At 38.6% G+C, this 24,784-nt stretch overlaps 3 protein-coding genes across 4 annotated transcripts in view; 2 read left to right on the forward strand and 1 right to left on the reverse strand.

The window, feature by feature from the left end:
- The first annotated feature begins 604 nt into the window (after positions 1 to 604).
- crybgx (crystallin beta gamma X) lies at positions 605 to 5,538 on the forward strand. Its single transcript, XM_088413557.1, has 6 exons — positions 605 to 782; positions 1,478 to 1,526; positions 1,669 to 1,790; positions 2,615 to 2,750; positions 2,890 to 3,029; positions 5,320 to 5,538. Exons 1-6 carry the CDS (start codon positions 739 to 741, stop codon positions 5,450 to 5,452), a joined length of 624 nt encoding a protein of 207 aa, XP_088269683.1. The 5' UTR covers positions 605 to 738; the 3' UTR covers positions 5,453 to 5,538.
- Positions 5,539 to 8,123: 2,585 nt separating this feature from the next.
- Positions 8,124 to 23,626, reverse strand: cars1 (cysteinyl-tRNA synthetase 1). 2 transcript variants are annotated; one of them, XM_088413920.1, is made up of 23 exons: positions 23,521 to 23,618; positions 21,608 to 21,835; positions 20,071 to 20,162; positions 19,154 to 19,242; positions 18,964 to 19,060; positions 18,667 to 18,765; positions 17,089 to 17,238; positions 15,717 to 15,857; positions 13,868 to 13,956; positions 13,658 to 13,779; positions 13,391 to 13,503; positions 13,160 to 13,288; positions 12,949 to 13,078; positions 12,679 to 12,782; positions 12,472 to 12,569; positions 11,207 to 11,396; positions 10,941 to 11,009; positions 10,549 to 10,630; positions 10,384 to 10,464; positions 9,840 to 9,907; positions 9,497 to 9,556; positions 9,337 to 9,420; positions 8,124 to 8,723 (listed from the first exon to the last, which is right to left on the reverse strand). In XM_088413920.1, exons 1-23 carry the CDS (start codon positions 23,540 to 23,542, stop codon positions 8,598 to 8,600), a joined length of 2,463 nt encoding a protein of 820 aa, XP_088270046.1. In that variant the 5' UTR covers positions 23,543 to 23,618; the 3' UTR covers positions 8,124 to 8,597. The 2 variants fall into 2 exon arrangements, with proteins under 2 accessions (XP_088270046.1, XP_088270047.1); XM_088413921.1 differs by lacking the exon at positions 21,608 to 21,835 and having other exon boundaries at positions 23,521 to 23,626.
- A 78-nt stretch (positions 23,627 to 23,704) lies between these two features.
- The window catches only part of pex16 (peroxisomal biogenesis factor 16), a 13,648-nt gene continuing 12,568 nt past the window's right edge, over positions 23,705 to 24,784 (forward strand). Inside the window, exons 1-2 of the mRNA XM_088414147.1 lie at positions 23,705 to 23,942; positions 24,053 to 24,088. Of these exons, the coding sequence (XP_088270273.1) occupies positions 23,810 to 23,942; positions 24,053 to 24,088 (169 nt within the window). The 5' untranslated portion in view covers positions 23,705 to 23,809. The remainder of the gene's footprint in view (positions 23,943 to 24,052; positions 24,089 to 24,784) is intronic.

Consider the following 24,784-nt stretch of genomic DNA (forward strand, 5'->3'; position numbering starts at 1 on the left):
CATAGTAAATCAATAAATCAAAACAACAGTGGGGATCCATGACCAGCCATCGTCCATCCATCCATCCATTCATTTTCTATAGCCGCTTATCCTCACAAGGGTCGCAGGCTTTCTGGAGCCTATCCCAAGCAGGCGGGGGACACCCTGAACTAGTTGCCAGCCAATCGCAGGGCATGACCAGCCATCTTTTGAGTTGAAAATCAACTCCGCCTGTGGGCTGATCTTAGATTTGTTTATCAAACATTGACATAGTTTTATACAGGAGCTGTATTGCTGCATTCAAAACATTCCCCTGTGGTCGAGTCTTTCAAAGCGCTGTATGAACTACTCTTCTCCCCACACATTGTAGTTCACTGGCAACAAAAGTAATACAGTATGTTTCCATAGCTGGCCCCTCTCAGGGTCACGACCTTTTCACTGAGCACAATGGCTTGGAACACAAATTACACACAAAGCATGAACATGGTCAACTTGTCATGAGACGTATTTACAGGCGCTTCTACAAAATACTGAATTGTTCAAAGCTAAACCAGCTAGCAGGGCACTTTTGTGTGTACAAATGGACATGTCATATTGTCAGATGCTTTGCATTTGCAATTGTGGACAGAGTAGACCATTGGGCTTGTGCGTTTAGCATATCTATAGTTGTAAGAGAACCACTGTGAGGTTTCTGGTATCTGTCAACTCAACCTAACATACTCTATTTAAAGAGCTTTCTTGTGGACTCGCCGAGCTGACATGAACATCTTTACTAAGGTCCCAGGATTAGTTCAACCAACCAGGTATGTTGACAGCCATGAGCAGCACAGGCAGGCCCTCTGTTCAGGTTGGTAGAAGTGGGTGGGCCCTTGGATCCGCAGTCCACTCCTGCTGTGTACTCAGCTCCAACAGGGGGTTTCCCAAATGATCAAAAGATAGCAAAGGAGATGTGCATTTTCAGTGCCAACTTGTAGCTAAAATTTGATGGATTGAATTAGGATGAGCTAACACGGTGCTTCTCAAATATGGGGGCAGGCCCCCCTAGGGGGGCGCGATACCAGGGGGAGCTCGGATGACCCAAGTGAAATGGCTTTGTTTTTGTCATATGAAATGGAGTTGCAATAAAAGAAGAATTTTCATCATTTTTTGTTATTTCAGCCACTTTGATGCACTCTGTCATTTTTTTCTGTTTTAGAATAAGCTATAACACGTATAAACTTTGCAATAACTAATTAACAGTTGTTGAAAATGGATTTATATTGGTTTTTTTCTTTTGTTAATCTTAAAAGGATACAGGTTTAGGTATACTTATACAATTTGTTTTTTAGATAATAATCTTATTGTCATTGCGTCGAGTGGGGTTGGGGCGCAGAACGTTTTCACTTTCCCAGGGGAGGCTTGGCAAAATACAATTGAGAAGCGCTGATTTAACTACACAATCGATGAGGATTCTCATTGTGGGATATATTATGTGATGAAAGAATGTCTATATCTCCAGCAAGCTGGGGTCTGTGCTCCAACGTGCCTTCTACGGGTCCAGTGGGAGGGTAAGTCATTGGATATGTTCAGTTCTTGCTTAAAGCACCGCGCTTAATTCTGGCGGATGCTCTCTTTCGGTTACTAAGTTGCTCTTCATCAAATTTAGAGGCAACGAGCTGCGATAAAACCGTTGTCCTTATTTTTCTTTAGGTGACCCTTTATGAACAGCGTAACTTTGCAGGCAGACGTCTGGACCTGACTTCTGACTGTGCACGACTCAGTGACAAGAACTTCCCAGAGAGATGCAACTCTGTACAGGTGGAAAGCGGAGCGTAAGTACACACTGCAATCTATAGTACAGGGTACTGCTCCATTCCATTGAAGAACGTGCTAGTTTAGCCACCTCTTCTAAGTCAGGGTTTCTCAAAGTTTTTGGAGTCAGGGACCCCTATGAGAAAGCAAATTTTCCAAGGACCCCTAATGCAATAGTTTGCGTGGAAAAAAATAAATATGCCAAACGTAAGTGCCCTTTTTTTTATTCAGTAACGTATTCGATTTGACAACACGTACATTTGCCACTTTTTGACTATACTGAAGTTTAGAAAATAGAAATTGCAAATTGCACACCTCCTGGTAACAAACCGGGTATATTTTCCCCCCTCAAAAGATTGCTGCCCATTATTTAGTCAAAAGCGCCGTGATATAATTAAATGCCGTTTTAGCTTTGCTGGTTTCATCGGCTCGTTAGCAAGCAATCGTAGACATAAAACGCCCAATTGACAGTATACAAATGATTAGTATTACATTTTTAAAAACACTGTGTATTAAACTGGTTGAATTGGTGGTTTATTGAAGGAGTCATGAATACTTTCACAATTTAATACAAAATAAATGAAATTAACACACACATATATATATATATATATATATATATATATATATATATATATATATATATATGGATGTATAGGTTTTGTTCAGCAGCCTTTGAGGAGAGTTTGGAGGACTTGTTAGTTCTTAATTAATGTGACTTGTGGTCTTCAAGTGACATAAACACTTGAAGACCAAAGTTTTGTCTTTTTCTTTAAAAAGGGCTCATCATTAAGGTTTGGAAATAAAATTGCATCTCATCACCAGCTCTTTCCACTCACTCTAGATGGATTGGTTATGAACTGGACAACTTCAGAGGTCGCCAGTACCTGTGGGACATGTCTGAGCGTGGTGAATACAACTGCTACGACAAGTGGTGCGCCCAGGCAGATCATATTTCCTCTGTCCGAGCTGTCAAACAGGTGAAAGTGCACACACATGACTGTCAGGTGCAGACAAAGGTTTTTGATTTAAACTACAAACAGGAAGCATCTATTTTGTGTTGACGCCACTATGGATACATTAATCCACAATATTTATTTTGATAATGTTGCTCTTTAGGACAACAATCCCGCAAAAGCTCAACTGTTTGAGCGATCGGGGTTCTCTGGCAAGAAGATGGAGATCCAGGATGACATTCCGAACCTGATGAGTCGCTTTAGCCTGAACAGAGTTGCCTCTATTCGCGTGCTGGGAGGAGCGTAAGTTTTTTTTGTCATTTCTATTACTTTTTTTTTTGTTAAAAATTCCACTCTGCAAACCAAACTATAGAAGCAGACTAACACGAAGGCTGTGTTTTTACAAAAATCAACTGTGATCAGTGAACAAGAGACGCACTCAAACAAAAGAACTATAGTATCAACTAAAGAACCGACCGGGATATCAACAGAAATCACAACGACAGTACTGCGTGAAAAATCAATTGGAAACCTCAATGTGAACCACTGCTGGGGTATCAACAGAGCCAGAGAGGGATGCCATCTGTAGCATTAAAGGGCCAATAACGATAGTTTATACTTTCCACAGTGTAATGTGTGCACAAAAATGACATTTGTCACATTGGCGATTTAATTTTTTATTAAATATGAGTTTTATAGTACCGATATTTCCAAGCAAGAAGTAAAAATCCTTGTTTGCAGAGACAGCACCTCTTACCATGTGGCTGCCTTGCCCCCGTCATGACGTCATTCAATGACGGCGGGCCACGAAAGATGCATCAATCCATCATCTTGACCGTTCATTCTCATGAGGCACGAAGCCGACTATTCCAACAGTGTGAATAATGGGGACAAAAAAAGCAATTTGCTGAAATTAAAATGCAAAACTCTGTCAAAACACTATTCTCACTGACATACAGTATGTTCCTCCTATCAAACCAGAACCCGTGAGAACCCAGTATTCATCACCATAGTTCCACATGCAGCTGAGCAAAGGGTTAACTAAGAATAAGCACAGAAATAAAATACTTATGCGGAAATAGTGTAGATAGCATAGTGAGGCTCGGAAGGAGGAGGAAACAATGAGGATGATAACACTAGTAAACACAGAGAATAATCCAATGCTGTCCCTGTGCTCCGGCTGAACTTAAATAGCCTGTAACCAACAACTAATTCTCAGGTGTGCAGCCAGTGGTTCTGCCCCCAGTAAAGGAAACAGGAACTCCTGCAACTACAGAAACGACCCCAAGGGGGAGACAGAGAGCTCAGACTTGACATCCACTCACTCAAAGACGTGATCGTACTTCAGACTTTGATGACATGCAGGAAGAACGACTTAATCGTTTATGTTATACCTATGCGTACGCGTGTGTGCCCGTGTATGTTATACCTGGATGTACGTGTGTGTGCGAGTGTATGTGTGTGTATTTCTTGTGTGTTTGTATTCATCTGTGTGTCTGTGTGAGTGGCAACTTAGTTTGAATATTTTCATGGTTGATAGAGTCCAAGTAAACCAAACAATGACCATACCGCCTTCCGATTTAACTTGAAAAAGACAATTTTCTTGACCTCTTGGCACTGCTTTTTCCCAGGGTCTAGCCTTATATTGGGCCTTTATCTAACAATGTTGACAGTCTAAAATACTGGATGTCTGAAAGAAGTTTCAAAAGCTTACTGTGGTCAGAGGGCGCCCCCATCATCTTGATTTTTTTGCTCGGGGTAATCTCAGATCAAGTAGGCCCGTTTTTAACTAGTCTTGACCTCGCAATATCACAAGTCTTTCAGTCTTTGCAGTGATGTGACTCTATCAACAACCACATGATTATGTAACTAATAAAATCGGAACCAGGAAACCTAGCAAACAATCACAAGAGTAGCGTGGATGAAGGGGAAACTGGTGAAAATGCAACTGCTCCAAAGACCATCCTGAAAGAGGAGCTGATGGGAGCCCCGTGGTCAGAACATGTTTTTTTCCCTGCACTAGTTGTAGCCAGATGTTTCAACTTCTCCATTTTCTAGATTTCTACCAAAAGCATGATGCAGAAAAGTTACATTGTAGGAGAAAAAGCCTAAGGAATCTAGTTGTGGTCATTTGGTCATGGAAAAAGGAAGCTTCAAGATGCTCGGAAGTTAACAATTCGCCCTGAAATTTTCTCCTCTGATGTTGCAGTGTTTTTGGCAAATTTGGGGTAAAAACCCACCACTTTCAGGTTAAAAGCGCATTGTAATGCATTGCGTTATTCTCATTTGTATCAAGTAAAATATTACTTTTTTTGCGTGTAATACATTACATTACTGCATTACAGCAAAAAGTAATGCATTACAGTCATTACATTTCTCTTGTAATGCATTACTCCCAGCACAGGTCCCTTTGAATGTTGGATGATCAGATCATGTTTGTCGACCAGTTTTTGCAAACCTTCGTGCTGTGCATGAGTTTTCTTGCAACAGTAACTGCGTGCCTTTTTACAGTACTGTGTATGATGACAACATGTTGGAAAATGTCATAACTTTGGGCTTGGGTTTACACTTTGCTGAACCCGTGTGTCTATAGGTGGGTTGTGTATCAGGAGCCAAACTACAGGGGGCCTCATTACATTTTGGAGAAACGAGACTTCAACAACTTCTCAGATTGGGGCAGCCAGAGCAACACCGTGGGCTCCATGAGAAGAGTCCGCTTCAATTAACTCATCTCATCTACAGACTCTCCCACTCGTTTTTACCAGACAACTATCGCTGTACTCACTTTAATAAACTGATCACTTTTTTCATATTTATATGTTTTTTCATGCCACTTTTCATATCAAAGACCTGCAAAACACTTGTCACTGTGCGGCCCGGTCCGTGGATCAACTTTTACTGGGCTGCATGGTCAGAAATAAGGATGTTTGGAACTGATTTATGTAGTTGAACAATTCAGTTCATTCAGTCATTCAAGCACAGAAAATAAAAGTGAGCGAGCGAAAACAGATTTCGAGCGCAGGGGGGAAAAAAAACTTGCGTCATGATAAGAGTTTGAGCGAGCGCCGATGGATTTTGAACACAGAAAAAGAAGTTGCTCGCTCAAAGTTTCTTTTTGCTTGCTCGCGATAGCCCCCTCTTGCTCAACATCCCTCACTCGCGATACTCCTCCCTCCCTCGCTCAACATCGCGTTTGCTCAACATCGAGCTCTCGCTCGCTCGAGTTGTCCTCTGCGTGCGCTGAGTTTTGCGCACGTTACGTTTGTGCCACAAAACCAGCCAATCAGAGCTTGTAAAAGCACATTGACAGCTTAGTAATAGATTTATACAGTAATAGTATACAATAGTAATACATCTAATAGATGTAGCTGTGAACAATTAGGCTTACAAATAGCCTCTAGGAATGCATTGTGTTTGCGTATAATGGTGGCCTCCCAGAATCTGATCTGTATTAGCGCAACGCCGACTGCTAATTTCTTCATTTTTCTCTTCATGTCAGGAAACGGCTAATCGTAGAAGATGTTTATATACAATTTGGGGGCAGATTCCCGTATCCTGGCATTATTCAAGGTAAATGAGGGTGTGGCCACATTGGTCATTTTCAGAGGGCGTTTAGGCGTTCGTAATTTCCTTTCTTTTTCGGCAGCAAGATGGAAAAGTGTTTAGCAGTCTACCTCACAGGTCAAAGGTCACGGCTTTGATTCCAGCTTCGGCCTTCTTGTGTGGAGTTTGCATGTTTTGCCTGTAGCCACGTGGGTTTTCTCCGGTTTCCTCTCACATTTCCATAAAGTTGCTTGGCAAGTATATTGTACACTCTAAATTGTCCTTAGGTGAGTTTGTGAGGGTGAATGGTTGTTCATGTGCCCTGAAATTGCCCTGGCGATCAGTTCGGGGTATTCAACGCCTACTACCCAAAGACAGCTGAACTAGGCTTTAAAACTCTCGTGACTCAGGTGCCAAAAAAAAAAAAAATCAATTTTCATCAGAATCATGATTGTCATTCACGACTACTTAAATCGATATGAAAGGTCATTAAGTCGATCGGCTTTGGTAGGACGCGCTGTGCCATGACGTCACCACGCAGCCCGTTCGAGATCGTCAAGCTGGCAGTGCTTGGAAGCGGTCTTGCCGTTTTTACGCGGCCGCGAGTGTTAATGTTTCTGTTCTGCCTTTCAGGCAAGTTTCAGTTAATTTGTTTTAATGTATTCTTGTTTTGAAGGCACGTTTTTAATTTGCCGCAACCTGTTTAAACAGGAAGTGTGTTGAGCTTGCGAATGTGGAAGTTCCACAGTTGGGGGTCGACGCTTCAAATCCCTGCCAAGCGAGATGTGTACACATCTACAAGGATGATGCCTGTATATATGAAGTTGTTTTTTTAATTGTTAAGGTGATACCTGAAAGCTAAAGTGACGTACGATATTAGTTTAGGGTAACTGCTGTCGAATTGTCAGCTAATTTAAGTTTCTTTTACACTTGCGGTGAATGTGTGCTATCAAAAAAACATCGATGATTTGACTTTAATTTTAATTTTCCTCTGTTGATGCCAAGATGCGCAAAGCTACAAACTACAATGAGGACGTCTTGCATCATCACTTCAGAGTTTAGCTTGCTCTCTAGCTCGGACTAAGTTTACACTCGATAAGGAAGAGACCATTCAAATCAATGAGCTAACCGAGAAAAACATTCATACAGAACATAAAGCAAATGGTTCGTAATAAACATGACACAAAAATTCAGCAAAACAAAACTAAATAAAACTAGAGAAGATAAAAGTACAAAAACATGTTTGCAAACTCCAAATTAAGGCGCGAACACAGTACTCAGACATGTAAATGAATGAAATTACGGTCTCTGCTGTACTATATAATTTTACAAACAATCGTGACTGATAATGGTCCCAATATACTCAGAGATGAACCAATTGGCATTCGTTTTCCCCATACCTTTCCTCATATTATCAATTTAGCTGCTTGCTTGAAAAAGTTCATTTTCATATCTTGTTGGTCATAAATGTACTGGGAAATATCACTCTCTTTCATTTGGACGACAGTTTTTCACATTTTGGACTATGAAATGACAATATCTTGTCCTATTTTTTTGTTTGTTTCATCTTTGTGCAAAAAATGGGTTTATAGTTAGATTAAAAAGATAGCAGTTGGCCACGTATTATTTTTGCTTCTTACAAATCCAAACTTAATAAATGTAAGAAAAAAATACAGTCTCCCTTTGTTATTCTAACTTGCAAACATGACCCACATAGTATGATGGTTGTTTGCACTTAATATAGATTGAAGCAGGAATTACTTTTTAATTAATTGAATCAAATTGTTTTGAATCGAAAATCGATTCTGAATCGAAAACTACAAAATCAGAATCAAATCGTGAGACAGCCAAAGATTCCCCAACCCTAGTATTTTTATTTGATGACATTTTTGAAAGAACTTCAGGATTTGTTGACAGACAGATGATATCAGCCTTCTTTTGAGCAAACTGTAAAAAGTAATGGGCCTTCATTTTCACATGATTTACAAGTATACCAATATAACAAGTGTAACAATATATACTGTAGTTGTCACAGATAGTCAATGCATCAACAACGATAGTAATGGGTCCAAAAGCATATTTTGTAATGTCTAATCATTGATGATACTAACTTATGCACTATACTACATAAAAAAGCACTAGTCTTTTATTTTTCAATTTGATGTTTGGGGAAAGCTTTTCAAATGGTAGATAAAACTTTTTTTTTAAGGACAAATGCAAAATGCAATCATTTAGCAACTGAGACAATAGACATTATCTTGAAAATACAACGCATGGCCCATATTAACTAAACTTTTTTTTTTTTTTTTAATTTTCAATTGCCTGTCCTTATTGCATACCCCTGCTCAGAAGATACTCATTATGAATCTTCTCTTGGTTTTCAAACAGCTTGCGCAGTTTCTTCTCTTGTCCTTTGCTGAGTTCCTTCCCCTCAGCGTCATGAGTGGGGAAGCCCTGTGGACATATGAAGTACTGTAATAACATGTTGAGACCTGTATACATCATTCAAGATTCATGGGTTTTATTGTCATATGCATAGTAAGACGACGCAACGAAATTTTTATTCTGTTCACTTCTGAGCAGACTTACATTCCACACAATAATAATGTAGGCAATAAAAACAGTGATGAGGTCATATGGGCAGTGATAATGAGGCACTAATAAAGGAATACACGTACATTCTCAACATATTATGGAGTAGATGGAGTGGAAGAAACTAAATATACTGTATATATACAGCTGCACTGTGCAGGTTTTGCAGGGTGCAAAATACAATATACAATATACAACAGATACAATTGTTTCCTAGACACCAAAAGGACATTTGAAGGTCAGGAACATTGAATTTCTTTTGTTGATGCACAACTGGGCTTTGGCAAATTAAATGTGCTGGTCCAACAGCCTCAAAATAATTATTGTTAAACAACACAAGTCTTACTCGTGTACATTACAAGGATTAATTTCCCGGTTTATAGACTTCTAGAATGCATGTATTTTGCTAGTTTGTGTGTGTGTGTGTGTGTGTGTGTGTGTGGCAGATAGTGTTAAAACCAGAATAACGTGTTACCGTTTTGTCAAATTTGGAATATTTGTCCGTGTCTGCAAGGAACATCTCAGACGGAGGAATCTTCATTTTAGCAAGCTTGGCCATCTGAAACACAAAAGACATCAACAAACAAATCAGGAAAGTGCTTTATTAAAAACAAGCCAAAGGGGTCACAACTAACCTCCTGTTCTTCTTTCTTTTTGGCGGCCTCCTCTTTCCTCTTTCGCTTCTCTTCCTCCAGCTACAAACATAAACATACACATTAACATCCATGACATCATAGATTCAATTTGCCATTATGCAAATATATGGATTAATGGATGGATCCTCTCATATAAGTTAATTATTAATTGGCAAAAAATTATCAGTTCAAACATGAAATATGTCGTCTTTGTAGTGTATTCAATTGAATATGGGTTGAGAAAGATTTTCAAATCATTGTATTTTGTTTTTATTTACATTTTACACAATTTCCCAACGTCAACCGAATCCGGTTTGTACATCAGTAGCAGTTTGTCACTCACCTTGATCTTTTCATCCCTTTCCTTCAATAGAATGTCCCTGTCTACCAGTTTTACCACAGTTGGTAGTCCTGCAACAAAGTTACATAGCATAACTACATGATAAATATTGATAATTAATTTGGTCTAAGATATATTTATATATATAGGCTAGAAATACGAAGCTAGCCTAGCCTAGGCTACCCTTTCTAGGGAATATGGGCATAACAAGCTCACAGATGAATAAATCCTTTCTATAGGTTTAATTTATGATGTTTTCTGATTGTCTACATGTATATTATATATACGTCGCACTTACTATACTATTTTGATACCAACTTTTAATATGTATGTACAACTTTGATGTTTTTACCTGGGGTTCTAAAACACATTAACTATTTAACATAGGTTTGCCGGCCATACAGCTAATTTGACTTACGAGCCCAACCGCAGAACGGATTCATCTCGTAACACGGGAATAATTGAGCGGCAGGAGTTAGTAGGATAGAGATTAGAGTGTGTGCTAACATACTGTCGCAGTAACTACAAGTACACACAAGGATGTTACCTTCATGATCTTCGAGTCGGACACCTAGCTCTGGTAAGGTAACATCACGGATATCGTCACAAAGTTGCAGCAACTCCATGACTGGGAAGAATAAAGGGACAAACAAATATTTTAAGTGTTACTTTGACAAAACAAATTAAGAAGAGCAGAATTCATGAGTCTTACCCTTCTGCTGTCTGGCAATTGTTCGCACTTGCTCTCGGAACTCAGAGAGGACCGAGAGGTAAGGCATCACAGTGATCTCCAGCTATAGAAGGCAGCAGCAAACAGTCTCAGCTTCTCTTGAGCATTTGGAGCTATTCTTATAAATCATCAGCGTCAAAAACTGCATTTGGCTAGAATCTGGACAAATTTTACACTTGATATTCAGTATCCTATTTTGACAATGGTAAATCAGACTGATCTGAAAGTGATGAGATTAGATTTTTTTTTTTTTTTTTTTAACTTTTAGCAAAAGTCAATCAGTACTTACGCAGTTTCTATTTCAGATGACGCATGATTTATATTTTAGATACTCACTGAGAAAAACAAAAACAGCAAACGTGGTTATATCTTACATCAGCAGTCTGTCCTTGTCCTCCAACTGGGAAACCAATGGGCTCTGATCCTTCAATTGCGCCAAATATCTGGAAGACAGGCAATATTTTTATGAGAGGGCTTGAAACTAACACGGGGAACCAAAAAAAAATTCACAACATCATTATTTGAAAGTGGTAAATCAGGATGCGACTAAGTGAAACAAGCTTATAATATTGAATCCTCCTGGAAATTTGACATTGTGGTCAGTTTAAGACGGGCATCGGGAGAGTACAAATATTCTCACCTTGAGCATTTGGGTGAGATATATGGCGATACTTTCCATTAGCATGCGGTTGGGTCTCAGCTTGGCACTTTTTTTGCTGGCAATATAGCTGTTGCTCTGACTAACCAACTGCCTCATCTCCTCCAGAACTGTGCGAGTATCAATGTTGTCACACAGTGCCTCATGGACGGCTGTCTTCCTGTCAAAGAAACTAGAAAAAAAAAAAAAAAATCAGCAAGGGGCACTGTCTTGGGCTTTGGGGGTGAATACAATACAAAACAATAAAATAAAAAACTCTCTATGGTCATGTCAATTACCCAGTTTTGCCCACCCCAAAATCACCTTAAAGCTGACATTAGTCAGAATCCAGCGCTTATTTCTCTTATGGTTGCAACATAGCATGACCATTAACAGTATACAACTATGCATTAAATGAAGCAGGTACAGTATTTAAAAAAGTCATACTGCCACACATTGCAACCGGATCAGTGATTTTTAAACTCGCCGATTGGCGATCGTGAGCAGCCCCAAAAATCCTGACAGTGTGGCTTGAAGTGGAAACAGTTGCTGCCGGTGTGCACAGCTTGTTCCTGCTCTTTGTGAGCTCTGGCCCACGAAAGTCTGCGAGTTGTGTTTTCTTCATTAGAATGTGGTCATTTATGCTCATATGCCCAAAATTAGTTTGTTGGTCCAACTTGTGTCTGTATATAACATGCTGGCGAATGTTGGTATTGTAATGTAAGTACTATACTAATACTTTGTTACTGTACTTAAGTTTTTACAATTACTTGCTAAAGCCAGCAAAGCTATAATGCTGGTTTTGACTAAATAATTGGCAGCAACCTTTTGGGGGCAAACTTACACAATTTGTTATCAAGAGGGCATGTAATTTGCAATTTTTATTTTCCAAACTTCAGTAGATCTGAAAAGTAACACATATACTTGTTGCCAGATTGATTAATAAGGGTACCTATATTTGGCTGAAATGTTTCTTTTTGTTTTGTCTCCGCAAACGTTTACAATGGGGGTCCTTAGAAAATACAGTATAATTTCTAAAAGGGGTCGCTGCCTTCAAAAACTTTGAGAAGCCCTGACTTAGAGGGGGTGGCTAAACTAGCACCTACACTACTTAAATTGAATGGGGCAGCGTGCTTTTTCACCTGTACTGCAGATTTCATTCTACAAGGGTTCCCTGATTCCAAAAAGTTTAAAAACCTCCGCTTTAAACTACTGATCATGCAATATAAGAGGCTATCGGCTTCAACGTTGCCTATCTCGTCTCCTACCTTTTGTTAAGTGCCACCTCTGCTAAATCCCACTTTTCAAACTGCCCAGTGATGTCAGTAGGTGCGCGCAGAATGTCCTTCACATTTAAGAAGAACTCCTGTTGCACAAATGGGAAACAGGCAACACATTACAAAATATTAGCTTTGGTATTATATAAGATAAACACATTTTGTGAGCGAGCGATCCATTTGGCCTATATCACATACATTCAGGAACTTCTCGTACTGGACAACTAACTCCATGGTGTTGGGGGAGTAATCCAAGGTATCTTTCCACGAGTGCATCAAGAAAGCGAGACGGAGCTGGCGGGCTGAAATAACAACCAGGAAGAGTAAATTCCAATTTAGTCTAAAATGTTCTTTTTCTGAAGAACTATTAACATGAACTAGAAATGTGTTCAGTTCAGCATAGCAGCCATTTTAAAGGCTCAGTAAATCAGTAAAATCACACTTAGTAACAAAACTAAAAAGACATACCTGAATTTTTTGCCAAAGCTTCCTTAATGGTAATAAAATTCTTTAGAGATTTTGACATCTTGCATCCTGCAATTGTCAGGTGGCCAGTGTGCAAGAAGTAACGGACCCAGTGGTCATTGTCAAAGAAAGCCTAGGAAGAACAAAACCACAAAACAGTGATTATTATCACGGACCCATTTATATTAATAGTCAAATGTTTTGATTCATGTACCTCAGACTGAGCGAGCTCATTGTCATGATGGGGGAATCTGAGATCAAACCCACCACCATGAATGTCCATAGACTCCCCTAAAATGGAGCCAGCCATGGCCGAGCACTCAATATGCCAGCCAGGCCTTCCCTAGTAAATCAATCAAAATGAAACGAAAACATTTTCAAAGTTTCATCAATCATATACTGTATAAAAGTCTTACATTGGAATCAGAAAGGAAACAATTCTCACCTTTCCCCAAGGAGAATCCCACGAAGGCTCTCCAGGCTTGGATGCTTTCCACAAAGCAAAGTCATTAGGTGACTTTTTCTCACTTAACTGGTCAGCAGAAATGCTCAGGTCACCTACAAGAGAGAATAAAAACCAATGATGGAGCTCAAAAGTACACTGTATCTTTATAGGAGGTGCATTCACTGTAGCTTTTGAAAATAGGGATTTTTTGTCCAAAAATACAGAATATATTAACAACATTGCTAGCATGTTAATGCTAACATTTACCTTCTCCCTCTTGTAAAGCCTTCTGATCGCCGACTGCCTCTGGCACAAGTTTGGCATACCAGTGCTGTGGACTGGCATCAAACTTTGCGGTGTTAAAATAAACAGAATTGTTTGATTCGTACCTGAAAACAACATTTTACCTGTTAGAATTTATACTGAAATGATAAAGGTTTTATGCTATTAGCCATAAATATTGGCAAATTGCTATACCCATAGCCATTAGAGACGATCTTCTTTACAAACTCCACGATTTCTGGCACATATTCACTGACCCGAGTAAGGACATCGGGGGGAAGAACCTGGACAACAGAAAGATCAATTTTAGCACAGTACAAAATCAACCCTTGCATACTTGGGGTTCGGCACCTGCGGATTCAAATTTGTTGATTTTTTTTTTTTTTCGCCAATATTAAAACAATATCATGTTTTTATATATTTTTATATATAAAATATATATATTTTTATATATTTTTGTAATGTTTATTGCGGGATTGTTTCCTGTAATTATCCTGGAAAATATACAGTGTACCCTTTTGTATGTTTATCAGTGGGGGTTTTTTTTTGTTCGTTTGCAAGTAAAATAATCATTTTTTTAACCACTGTGTGTCCGGGGATTTTTCACTAAATTGGCATTATTATCAACCAATTTGGGCTAACTTTGAGTCATAAGGTCATAAAATATGAATATATTTTTTCTTTCAAACCCCAGCCTTTTTTTTGTAGCATCAGCCCAATCCATACATATATACATTTTGTGTGCGTGTGTGCGTGTGTGTGCGTGTGTGTGTGTGTGGTGGGGGGACTACATCCCCTTAATGTACAAACATTGTAAAAATGTGATAATACTGTAGTAAATGCAACCATGATTTATGAAATTGAAAGGGATTATACATGTCATAATTACAGTTTTATGACTATTGAAGACTTTCAATATGGGAGTCCACTCGAAGTCATTGGCTTGCAAATATCTTAAATTGGCCGCTGGTTTTGGGGTGTCAAAACAAAAATTACTATCGCGCCTCGTTCACGAGTTACTGTTGAAAGGAAAATATTTCCATTTGCATCAAATATTTCCATTTTTTTTTAATGGCAGTAAATGTGCCTGACATGGGCTAAATTTGACCCCTATAGAGTGTACCTCTCTTTTGCAAGCATTTCAAAGGGAGGGCAGTATGTCAGGTTGAAAGTAGACATGTTTTGACAATCTATGCAATATTTTAGCCTACTAGTGTTTTTTGTATGCTTTTCCTTTGATCTTACACATAATAAAAAAAAAAAAAATCAAAAAGCCCAAGGTGGGTCCACATTTATAACATAAATATAAATTATTAAATAAATGGTAAGAAAATTAAATGTCAAAAATACAAATTTAAATGCTTCGGAAAGAAATGTCTATAAGGTAACTAGTATACAGTGATCCCTCGTTTTTTGTGGTTAACGGGGACCGGAATCCCCCCATGAAAAGTAAAACCTGCAAAGTAGCGTCCCCACTTTTCAAATTAAAAAAAAATATATATATGTTTTTTTCATTTTTTTAATGTGAAAAGTCTTCATGCTATACATATAATTGAAGACAACTATTACTGCAATACACATATTTACTTCAATCTTAAATTTACTTCAATCTTAAAAGATTAAACCTTATACACTGTAAAGTGAGCTGTTTAATCATTTAATCAGGTTTACTCATTTAAGACTTAAGTAAATATGTGTACTGCAGTAGTTCCACGTCCGAGGAGGGCCCGTGACAAGTGCATTTATAGTTACCTCGTCTGTCTGACATGTAAGAAACCTTCACAGCGTGTCACCACAATACAGTATAGCTTTTTTTTTTTTAAACCTAAAGAAATCCGCGAAAGACCGAGGACGCGAAAATCGAAGCGCTAAGTAGCAAGGGATCACCATATACAGTAACTTTTATATTATGCAATGCCAATTTTTCAAGTCCTATTTTATATTCATTATATTCATTTTTTGGGGTGGACATTAAGATAGACACGGAGTGTTTTTGGCTAACTGTCAATAACTGTCTTCATATAAACTGCGCCCTGCTACCTACGTTCAAGGCGGCCATGTCTTTATGGTACTCTCCCTCCCAAAATGTAGGCAGAATTGCAAAGATGGAGTTGTCTGTGACTTCACTTCCAAACTGACCATCCAGCCAGTCAGAAAGCATGTCCTTGGAATTTGCCAGTAATGCCTAGAGGAAATAAAACTTTTATTAGTGTATCTATGGCCAACACATTCATGGTAAACTACAATCCTAAATATCCAAATGTATAACACAAACAAAAAAGCCACCACATCTAAAACAGGGGGTGGGAATCTGCAGCTATGGTTGTCGCATACGACTCTCTAGCGCCCCCTCGCGTCTCCTTGGAGCTTTTTCCAAAATGTATGAAAGGTCATATAATTTGTATTTTAATACGTTTTACAAACATGCCACAACCATTCTTAATGTGTTCCAATGCTGTAAAAATGAGTAGATTAAGTATTACATTTCAACATTTCTATCAACAAGGTCTTGAGTCATTGTCGACAGATATTTCTTTCAGCTCATCGTGTATGGCAAACAGATGGGATCACACAAAGCTAATCCTCGTATGTGTTTAGAACGCCGCTTTTTACGCTGAGCAGTGCCCAAGATGGTGCCTGGAACACCACTCTTGCGGAAGTATTGCCAGCATGTTTGCTTTGTAATGAGACGTTATCAAATAGCAAAATCTTATGCGCCTGATGTTCAGAAGTTGTCCACTGATGTCGGATAACAGAAGTCAGATTGAATGTGTAAGAACACCACCCATTTGTAGGCATATATTTTGTAACAAATTGGCTGTTTTCAAAGGGATTTCTGATTTTACCGGTACATTTATTCGGAATGACACAGGGATATTATTGTGTTTTGTTGCTCAGGTCTGAAGATGGCATTACATTTTAGTGTTGTTGTTTTTTTTCAAAATCGTCAAAATTAAAATTGTCATGAAAAATGTGATTTCTTTACTGTATTTCATCAATGCGCTATAACATAATACATGAATATTGAAAACGGAAGTTAAACGTACAAAAACTATTGTACAGCAGATTAGTCACACATTGTGTCATTCTCCACTGGATTCATTCTAGGAAAAATAACATTTTATCATGAAGACTCATTATTATAGCCTATTTAGTCATTTTTGATAGTAGGCTAATATAGCTAATAGGGACACTTAGGGCATGTGCAGCCTTCGTTGTAAGGCTTACAGAAAGGTTTTCTTGTTATTGCTGGTCTAGACAGATCTGTTTTATCATTTTTCTTGGTTCAATGCGCCTCCTTTTTGGGTTGCCGACCCCTAATATAAACAAACCGTTGTTTTTAAATTAGTAAGTAAAACAATGATATTTCCTTGGGAATTAAATACATTTGTGATTACAATGAGGCAAAGTCTTACTTGGGCCAGCGGTTGCACCACATCATCTGCAGCTTTACTCTGTAACGCTGCCTGCAGAGGTTGCAGAGAGCCGGTGATGGCAGCATCAAGCCTTTCCAGCATCTGTTTCTTATCTGGGTCAGTAGTCGAGGCCAAACGGGCCTGAAAAGGCTGATGACAACAAGTAAGCATTTTCAGATCATATAGCCATGGCCAAACCTTTACAGATAAAGGCAGGGTAACACGCACACGGTTGAGCTAGTGCTGGGAAATATATGAAATTAATTTACCGTAATTTAACTCTTCATTTTAAAATCTGAAGATTAGAAAATTGGGCAAAACCGTGAAATCATCCATCCTTCCATTATCTTCCGCTTTATCTGAGGTTGTGTCGCAGGGGCAGCAGACCCGTGTTCTGGGTCGTCCCCGGGGGCCTCCTCCCCGGTGAGACACGCCCGGAACAACTCACTGGGTCAAGCACCAAATACCCTAGCCACCTCAACTGGCTCTTCTCACACGGAGGAGCTGGCCCAGTAGAAGTTCAACCTCCTAACAGACCCACTTCTCCAGTACCCCTGAATAGACTTTACTGGAGATTCTGAGGAGTGTGATCCTTCAGTGGTGAGTCGTCAGGGCCAGCTCGGCCTTCTCGGCGGGCCTAACATAATCTGACATTATCATAACTATAATTATTATAACTATAATGAAAGCCAATTTCATTTTAAATTCATTTTTACTATATATATATATATTTTTTTTATAATAGTAAAATTATTCTCCATATTCTGTTCTTTTCGTGTCATATTATAGCCTATTGGTTACACTCCTAGTGTTGTAGTTTTATGTTGGAGTTTTTAGCCAATTAGAATTCAGCTAACGTGTGTCACCAGGTTGGATGTAATCCGCCTGCTCCCGGAGGCGCTAGGGCATTCGCTTCAAAAGTGGCGGGCTTCTGCGCAAGTGCAGATGGGTATGTTAGCGGCCCCTATAACTTCATAGACAGCTGTAATAGCGAATCGAGTCATAAGATCGCATCTAGAGGCCTCATGTTGAATGTAACGTGAGTAGATTCTCAAATGCAGGAAGGCGGTGCAATGCTCAAAAAGCAAGCTACGTGGTGTTGGCGTTGTTTGATTGCTTTAGAGGCGTGGTGTAGCGTAGCTATTAGCTAACCTGTCTTGGCCATATTTTTGACTGGGCTAGCAGGGGTGTGAGCTAGACTGACGTTTTTCTGGCTGGGAATGCCTTTTTCTTGCAAAGGATCGATTTGGTGTTTGGAGCAACACTGGATTTGCAAACTTCAATTGTTTAACCATGGCAGCAACGTGACGCCAAAGCATGGCATGCGCTACAGTGTTTTTTTAAAACTTATGAGGACACCTGAGTGGATATACATTACTGTACATCTCAGTTCGAAGGTAAAGAGAGCTTTTTGTTTGTTGGATTTTTCTTCCATTAGAAATTGTTAAAAATCGTAATTGCAAAAATAGACTGAAGAAAATAAAGATTTTATTTTTTGGCCAAGTTGCACAGCCCTACTTTGAACATAATTTCTTTGTGCCATTAATAACACTAAAGGTAGATTTAGTGAATTCTTACCACTCGGGCTGTAAGTACATCCTGGAGGATTTGAGCGGCTTGTGGTTGCTTCTCCTTGTACTGGTCCATTAGATAGTTTTGACGGGCCCTTTTAATTATCTGATAGAGACAAAAAGGTACAAATTGATTCAATGATTGTCCCCTAATTTACCTCAGCGGAAAAACAACACATCTTTTAAACATACAAACTGATTGTGAGAGTGTGTATATATATATGAGTCTTAAAGCCACTTCAGAATGCCATATATACACACTATAAACATATACACATATACAAATATATTGTACTGTACTTACTTTGTCATCTATGTCTGTGATGTTCATGCAATAATAAACATCATATTTGAAGTAGTCCTTCAGTACTCTTCGCAGAATATCAAAAGAGATATATGATCTAGAAAGACATCATGAATCAGAAATTACCAGTAAAAAAGGTGTTTTTGTGGGGTCTCCAAAGATGGAATACTTTTTACTATGTCCTCTTTACCTAGCATGTCCCATGTGGGAGGCGTCATACACGGTTGGCCCACAGCTGTACCATGTGACCTTGTTTCCATTCTGGGGAACAAATAGCTCCTAAAATATTTCACAGGAAGGAAGATAATAGTTGATGAATACATATTCTGTAGAAAACAATTTAAACTTCTTTTAACATGCCTTATGTCCACGCTTCACTAAACTGCTCGCCGCAAGACTGAGTGTACTTGTGGAGTTTTGTGAATCCACAGGTTGCAGTTCAGGGAAGCATGGCTCCGCATGGTCAGATGGCAGGGCGAACGCTTATGTCAATTGCCTCATTCAGCAGAGTACAGCGTCCCAGGCAAGAAGTGACAGATGTTAACGTCACTCTGTCACACAGTCTAAGAATTTTTCCAAGGCTTCACATCATACAGCATTTGCCGAGAGCGCTAGCCAAAATGTGAGCATCCATCAAAGACAGGCGAATGTGCTCAGCTTTGGTCAATACATTTTTTTATATTCTGCTACATAAACATAAAGTGAACATTATGCAACAAACACGCAAATACAATAAAAGTTTTTGTGAAGCACTTGTAACAAAAAATATTTGTCGACACTGGCGTGAAATGCATTTGCTGCACGCAAACAAAACTGGTCCATCTACGTGCCCTATTGATATCTTTTGGCCTCTCAAACAACTGTTGGCTTGAATGTGAAGAATGCAGTGCCACAGAGCACCGAACCTTTTTTTAGAATTTCCCTGATAACATTACTCACCAAAAATTGTAGAAAAAAAATGCATTTTCGTTAGTTAGTCCATTGCTATGGGTCTGCTGTAATGGGTTCATCAATTTCTTGACTTCTTAATGCACGTGAGAACACTTAAATTTGAAAGTGTTTCCAAACTTTTAACTGGTACAAGTGTAAATATTGTATTTTCCATACCTTTGCTCTGGTGAGACTATTGTAAAGTCGAAGTTTAGGAACATGTGTTCCGGATGGCGCAGACCACTGAGGCTGTACTCTCTTTCCTTTCCCTGAAATCAGATAGTCAGAAATATTAAACAGGGCCAACGTTCGTTTGGCAACTGTCAATACATTTTTACGGAAACACTGATCTTGAGGGACTCAATTCCTCTGTCCACATTCTACAAACAAAGATTCTAAGTGAATTGAGTCCTTGCTTGGATATGAGACAAAACTGTGAACACAAAAGTCCGAAATGTTATTGGACTATAAAACCCAAGTATGCATGCATTACAAAGTAGGAAAAATGAACTTTTATTGGTAAATGTTTCAACTTCACAAAAGTGACCTTGTATTCCAATTGCTCACGTATATGTATTTATAATTTAAAAGGGACAGTGTGTAACATTTAAACCGTTTTTCATTACGGACAGCAGGAGGTTGCTGCAGGTGCCATTGCATTTACCATTGTCCGTAGCCGGAACAAACATGGCCGCCTCCGGAAAAGTGCCACCCCCCCCCCCAACGTGTAATATAATTTAATGATAACTAGACCGATGATTATATTTAAAACATACTGTTGGTCATTAAGAACACATTCCTTTTTAAGTTTTTGAAATTTAAAATTGTTTCATTTATTCCTTTTTAATGAAAACCGGTCGAAATCTTACACACCGTCCCTTTAATGCATAACATTCATGACTGCACATAATCTCTTCTGTCATTGAGTGATGCTGACCACTCCCACAGTCGGTCCCGCTGTGACACTGGCCCGTATCTTTACTTGAATCACATTTTGCAATCTCCCTCTCAACTAGATTCCTTTGAGGGTCTAGGGCAGGCCAAATAGGCATAGAAACATTGTTGACTCTTTAATTCATTTGTGACAACTGACTGAACCGGCCCAACCTTTTAGATCTGCCTTGGGTATGTCTTTCTAGGAAAGCATACAGGACTGAAAATGATGAAGTTTCAAACATGATGTCCATTTGGTACAGTCAATATAATACATTTTGCATCATTTCAAAACTTGAGGCAAAAATTCATTAAAAAATTAACACATTTTCAAGGGTTACACATTTTGAAGAGGTGGGAATATTAAATGACATCTGCATTGAGTCATGAACAACCTCAACACATTTTAAATGACAGAAAAAATGTGTTGCCGAGGTGAAAGGTCAAACCATTAACTGTATAGCTTATTTACTGCCCATTTCATTGCCCATTTATCAGTCAAAGCCAAAAATTGGACTGTGCATAACAATATAGTCAGCACTCAAAATTATTTTCAAAATGCCAGTTGTTCAAAATAACAATGTGAATATCTTAACACAATCTTACATGGAACTCTTTATTTGATGATTAAAGGTCTGTACATTTTACAAATAAATCTAACATGCACAGGTAAAAGTAAGTGTTGGGCGTGACTAATCACTTATCCTGCCTAAGGACCTCAACATCCTAGCTTGTTCCACGGACAAAACTATCCTGCTCAAGTCTTCAACTGTCTACTCACTGCTGCTTTCTGGGCTCAGGTCGTGCTGCAGGGAGGTTATGTGTCTGTACCAACGCAGAGCGTGGACATGTTGTGGGTCTGGGGGTCTGTGGAGAAGCTTATATGCTTTCTGATCAGCCTGTGAAGGGCTGAAACCAGCCAGGTAGCTGCGAGTGCTTAGGTAGTCATTCAATGCCGCTGCCAGTGCAGCTCCCTCTTTTATTTGGAGCAAGAAGCCATACTCAAATACTGCAAAATAGAAAGAAAGCAAACAGTTGCAGATAAGACGAGGCTGCACCAGCCTGAAACAAACAGGAACACCCCTATAGGTTTTCGCTGAGCAGCTGCGATTAGATTAGGGAGAACAGTGAAGAGAAAAGTAAGGGCAGGGAAAACGAAGGAAATTAGCAGAAACCTGATTGAAACTTTTATAGAAATTCTTACTCCGGCTTGTTATCGATGGTATTTGGAGTTCGTAATTGATATGATGACATGCATTACCATTGCAAGTGCAAATTTCACCTCATTTTAAGTGAATAATAGATTAGGTGAATGTACCACAGAAGAAAACACCTTAATGACTCAGAAAAAAGAAACTTTATATGAAGGGATATGCCGGTAAACTCCATTTACGATTCATCACTGTATAATAAAAAAAAAAGCAGATGCTTTCAGAAGTGATGGTATGGGCAATCACATTAATACAGGTATAAACTGATGCAAGGCCTCATAGAACTATCATTATTATTGCGTATTGAGATGAAAATTCAAAACCCCTGTTCAAATGCAGTTGATTACAAAATAATTACATTTGACCAAAATCTTTTTCATGCATTTAAAGAAACATCATTTTTCAGTGCACATGGTTATGAATGTGAAGAAGCATAAATCATTGGTATATTAACCTTCGTGCGGTATTTCATCAAATTTTTTCATCTTTACATCAAAGGGAACGCATTGAAAGAAGACACTAGTGATCTTAAATTATACCCAGATGGTGACATCAAGGCACTGACCCAAAAATGGTCAAAATACTGCACAAGTGTCAAACTATTAATTGAAATCAACCTACACAAACAAATGAAAGAAATATGTGCAAATACTTGCACCCTTGGAAATAAAAACTGCAGGGCAAACCCTTGCTCGTTCTTGCACACTAAAAATGAAAGTTAAACTGGTTTCCTGTGGGCAATGGAAATGAAGCAGTCAGAATGAAACCAAAACAACTGAGAACAGATGGAAGAGAAAGAAGACCCCTCCCCGCCCTTCTGACGAAAAAGTCTTTTAGTCAATTTGTGCCACACTAGCATTTGGACCATAAACATAAAAAAAAAAAAAAAACATTAAATTTAATTGGAAAAATTCAAGTTAGCATGGAACGAGGACAGCTTGACAGTGATTACTAAAACGTACAAATCAAATACAAAAATAATGTCTTAGAAAATACCTGACAGTTTAACATGAAATTGTTAACATTTACAAAGTGATTCCAGCAAAAAGTCTGCAATATCACAATCTTGTATAATCATTGGAAAGGCTTAGATTAAACATTTTCGTATTTTTTATTATCAGCTCGAACATGTTCCTGTTCAAACATCGAGTTACAAATACGTAAATGTGAAAAACCAGTTTGGCTTGCCCCCCAAAAGCTCCTAAGCATAATTTCATTTTCTTTCCACATAAAAACGGGATTTCTTCCTAATAATAATAATAATAATAATAATAACCACAAACACAATAATATGCATACAGTATTACAAAAAAAGGTGCCAAATGTTTTCTCGAGTGAGTCAAGCATGTCAAGACTACCATGCAGCAAGGCATCCTCGCATTTTACAGTCAGAAAGCTAAGCTAGGTAGTGTTATATGAGTGGTGGTGACAGTTAAAACTATATTTTACTACTAGTCTACAGTTAGTTAAGTAGTAAAAGTACCTTGCTCTCCTGTGGTGGACATTGCTACGTTGCTGCGCTCCTGGCCGCTGATGCAACAATAACGTGTCAGGGAGAGGAAACCGGACTTTAAATACTCATGGCCGGAACCAATGCACTTCAAAACATTTGGGAAGCGGGACTAAAATTGAGGTAGGACTACATCGCCGGAAATCTGTCAGACAAACGGAAGTGCAGTTTGTATACATGAGTTTTAGACGATACCGTTTTTTAAAATAGCTGTGTTCAGAACAGCCATTAAATGTAGTGTACGATTACACTTAGTGCTAAAATGTCTCTCTGTAAAGAACACTTTGATAAAGTGACTCGGATATATGAGCGATATACAGAGTTTGTAAGAAAAAACCCAAATGCGACGGCACAGGTGGAGAGCACGGTTCGGACCATCTCTTACTTGATTGCAGGTGAGTGACGACCCAGAATATTGATGAGGCTTAACTCGTATACAACACACACAAGAAATACACCTTAAGAAAATGCATCATCAAATGCTGATTCGTATTTTATTTGGCAGGAAGATTTGAAGACTCCCATGAACTGTCCGAACTTGGTAAGAAAAAAAAAATGAAATAGCCTGCAATAGTTAAAACAAAGATCAATCTGCAGGATGATTGAAAAGTTACTCCCTGTATAAAATACTAATTTGTTCATGTAATATTTTACTCTTTTTATTGTGCGTGTTTGTGTTCCATGATGTATGGCAGTGCTTCTCAATTATTTTTGCAAAACCACTCATAGGAACGAGAAAACAGACTAAATGAGATAATTATCTGTATTTTATCGGAGTATACACGTGTATCCTTTTCACGAGGTTTATACAGCTTGCAGGATAGTCTGAAACAGAAAAAAACTTCGAAGTGCATCAAAAATGTACTGTATGCCATGCTGATCTTTATTTAAACGAGTGACATTTTTGGCCAACTGAACTGTTTGATGCTGAAGAAGAAAATGAAATCAATCAATAATAATAAATGTAAATTGATCTTGAAACTTAACACGGGATCATCAATGTCTTAAACATTTTAACCTGAGCTAACTTAATTATTTGAGAAGGACTGGATACTGATGTATTGGAATTAAGTCTGTGTTCTTGTTTTCCTTTTGATTGATTATTTTCTTTGAAATTTGAAAGCTTCCAAAGTGTCTGGACATCTGACTCGACACTGTAGAGTCGACCACTGAGGCTTTTTCCTTTTCCTGAAGTCAAATTGTTAGAAATAGTAAGCAAGGACAACATCCATTTGGC

This window comes from Hippichthys cyanospilos, chromosome 4, assembly GCF_059441005.1.
Source record: "Hippichthys cyanospilos isolate Australia breed blue-spotted pipefish chromosome 4, RoL_Hcya_1.0, whole genome shotgun sequence".
Lineage (NCBI taxonomy): Eukaryota > Metazoa > Chordata > Actinopteri > Syngnathiformes > Syngnathidae > Hippichthys > Hippichthys cyanospilos.

Bases quoted from the DNA above. Each gene is read 5' to 3' on its own strand.
- crybgx (XM_088413557.1), top strand. From the start codon at position 739: ATGAACATCTTTACTAAGGTCCCAGGATTAGTTCAACCAACCAG. The intron at 1,527-1,668 runs GTAAGTCATTGG...ATTTTTCTTTAG, and splicing joins TCTACGGGTCCAGTGGGAGG to GTGACCCTTTATGAACAGCG. The intron at 2,751-2,889 runs GTGAAAGTGCAC...GTTGCTCTTTAG, and splicing joins CTGTCCGAGCTGTCAAACAG to GACAACAATCCCGCAAAAGC.
- cars1 (XM_088413920.1), bottom strand. From the start codon at position 23,542: ATGTCCACCACAGGAGAGCAAG. The intron at 13,780-13,867 runs GTATAGCAATTT...TGTTGTTTTCAG, and splicing joins ATCGTCTCTAATGGCTATGG to GTACGAATCAAACAATTCTG. The intron at 12,783-12,948 runs GTATGTCTTTTT...TTGTTATTTCAG, and splicing joins AGCTTTGGCAAAAAATTCAG to CCCGCCAGCTCCGTCTCGCT.